Raw genomic sequence first — 3,125 nt, forward strand, 5'->3', positions numbered from 1 at the left:
ATCTTATCTTATCTTATCTTATCTTTTTGTCTTATCTTATCTTATCTTATCTTATCTTATCTTATCTTATCTTATCTTATCTTATATCTTATTTTAATCTTACTTATCCTTTTTATCTTTTCTTATCTTTTTTATCTTATCTTATCGTATCTGTTTTATCTTACCATACCATTCCAACATTCTTTTGGGGAGATCATCTCAATAATTGTCATTTTGGACATTCTTACTGTTCACTTTTGCTTTTACTTTTACAACTACAGTACATTTTACATCATAAGTTTACATTTGATACTTAAATACATTAACTACAGATACTTTAAGACTTTTACTCAAGTCGTATTTGTAGAGAAGACTAACTTTATCAGTGTAATTTTATGTTGAGATACTTGCACTTTCACTCATCATTTTGAGGTACTTTATCCACCATTTTTGTCATAGATTTACAGTCACAAGGAACTGTATTTTTTTGTTTTGTTTTTTGTGTGTGACTTTCAGTCGCTGACTTGCTAACTAACTTGTCACTGTATTTTCTTTTTTAATGCATTACAGTTCTTGATGTCATCATTATATAGAAAATATAGACAGATTATTGTGATAAATATAAACTGTCCATGTTTGAACTTTTTATTTTTAATGATTTCCATTATGTTAGTTCTATCCTAAAAATTTAGCACTGCTTTCTATATTAATAAAGTTACTAGGCAGCGATCTAATCACAATGAGGCAACAGTTAGTATGTTTTGGCACTGAACAGATAATTGATTAGCCTACCTTCCATAAGATTGCCGCTGTGTGACTGAAGGACTTCCCCTGACTCGTAGTGCTGACTCAGTAGTACAGGTTGATGTAAAGTGAACATCAGACTTGCTTTGGCTTTATTAGATACCAGGCTTCATGAATACAAGGTAACTGATGTTGTTATTCATTAATATATTGCCAACTTCTCTACTGTGGAAGTACTGATACTCCACTGATTGAACACTCATCCCAAACCCACCAGTTTACACACACAGGGTGTTTGATTTGGTGCAAATACAATCTGTCTTACCAAGTGAAGCTCATGTGTATCCTTCCCCTCCTCTAGGCTGGACGGCACGCTGGGGAAGCCAGGAATGTTTCTGCCAGGTAAATACTCAGAAAACATTTCAGTCTCCATCTGATAGACAACTATCACTCTTCATACCACCTCTGTGTTTTTAACTCACACATGCACAAGCACTGCAAAACTACAAAGATATGAAATTAAGAAAGGTACCTGATGTTGGTGTTCCTGTTTGGATTTGCATGCATGGGATTTTGTGTAACTTGACAAGTAATGGCACTTTTGTGTAAGTTGTTGCTCGTCATACAGTATTCAGTCACTTTCAAAATGATACTGGGCCCTTCAACTGCCACTAAAGTTTTAACAGGACTTAACGATCACTTTATACTGATTGAATAGTGCAAAGTTAAACAAAACACAAGAAAATAAATCTTAATGAGCAAGATGTCAAACTGAATAAATGAAAACAAATATTGAAACCAATTTTATATGTTGGGATTCTGTGATTTGATGCGTTGTGTTACAGTATGTATTTATCCTACATACCCCAGTGTGTTTAGTATTTACTTACTTCACTCTACTTTAGGGATGCACGATATATCGGCATTAATATCAGTATCGGCCGATATTGGTCATTTTTTAGAATATCGTATCGGCCCGATATGTAAAACTGGGCTGATATTAATGTCCGATATTGATTTCCCACTTTTCAGTGTGCATTGCCAATGCAATGCACACTATTGTTTTCCTGTTTCTCTTTAATATTATTATTATTCAACTTATTCCGTCTTCTTCCACGTCGCCACGCTACTCCTCCTGCGTACTTTGTCCTACAGCTGCCATTGTAATTTCTATCTGTAAAGGTCCTGTGCCAAATGATTGCTATGCCTTCTGGTGCCTGTACAATTTGTAGTTTTTGAAATATTAATCTTTAAACTTTATTCCAAAATTCATATAATGGGAGTCAATGCGGCCTTGTAATGGTCCAATACTGCCCCATGATGGACCCAACTTGGTACTGCGCCATAGTTTTTTTGTATTTAATCTCAATAGTTCAGTGTTTACAATACTAATATGATTGTATTTTGATGTTTTACTTCAATATTGTCTTAACATTGCTCTATTGTTGTAATATTATGCATTTTTGTGTCAATAATTGTATTGGCAATGTGGCCTCTTTCTGCACACATACAAACCAACCCCTGCCACCACCTTCTGCCACAGCTCCATTGGTCTAATGGTCTATGTCATGGACTTTCTCATGTGGGAGATCAGGGTTTAAAACCCAGCTAACGCAACTTTAGCAAAAAATCTCCTCCAACTTCATATTGTCACACAATTACCTTAATTGCAAACACCTGCTGATGTGACAGGCACAAGCTGGTATAGAAAACACATTTGAACTTGGTCAAAGTTCATTCTACAAGTCCGATGCTGCAGGCAAAGCCATGCTGCAATGACATGCTACATGGCAATGCACACTTGTTTTTACATCATAAAAACCCATGTCGAGTTATTTTTGTGTTTGTGTTTTGGGAGAGGAGACGGTTGGTTGAGTGGCATCTTTTTGATCATGATTATTCATAATGACGCTGCACAGCCAGGAATAACTGAAGCAGAGTCGTGTCAGAGGTCTGGTTGTTTATTTGCGGTATCAAAAAAAGACCCAAGCGTGTTTGTGTGTATATGTATAATATAATTTGTGTGTTTGTGTAATATCAGTAAATATCGGTTATCGGCCATAATAGCAATAATTATATCAGATATCGATATCGGCTAAAATTTTCATATCGGTGCATCCCTGCTCTGCTTAACAGGCACTTGCTAGAGACCATTTTTCAGACTTTAAGACTCATAAAGTTTTTTTAGTTTATTTTAATATTTACTTATAGTTATATTAGAGTAACTATACTGTCATCAAAAATATTAGTATTTCGAAATGTTTGTGTAATTTATATAAAATGTTTTCTGTCTTTTTTAATATCGCCAGGAAAGGGGGAAGATAAAGAATTTCCAACGATTGGAGCTCGACTGATCCGACTAGAAGATAAGGTGTGTGTGTGTGTGTGTGTGTGTGTGTGTG

The 3,125-nt window shown here is 35.1% G+C and overlaps 1 protein-coding gene across 1 annotated transcript in view; it reads left to right on the forward strand.

The window, feature by feature from the left end:
- The window catches only part of LOC106532909 (potassium voltage-gated channel subfamily KQT member 1), a gene marked incomplete at its 3' end in the record, with an annotated part of 20,136 nt that extends 17,042 nt beyond the window's left edge, over window positions 1-3,094 (forward strand). The window contains 2 exon segments of the mRNA XM_014029076.1: window positions 1,085-1,125; window positions 3,033-3,094. Coding sequence (XP_013884530.1) covers window positions 1,085-1,125; window positions 3,033-3,094 — 103 coding nt within the window.
- Window positions 3,095-3,125: the final 31 nt, after the last annotated feature.

The sequence above is a fragment of the Austrofundulus limnaeus genome, unplaced genomic scaffold (genome assembly GCF_001266775.1).
Source record: "Austrofundulus limnaeus strain Quisiro unplaced genomic scaffold, Austrofundulus_limnaeus-1.0 Scaffold849, whole genome shotgun sequence".
Taxonomy (NCBI): domain Eukaryota; kingdom Metazoa; phylum Chordata; class Actinopteri; order Cyprinodontiformes; family Rivulidae; genus Austrofundulus; species Austrofundulus limnaeus.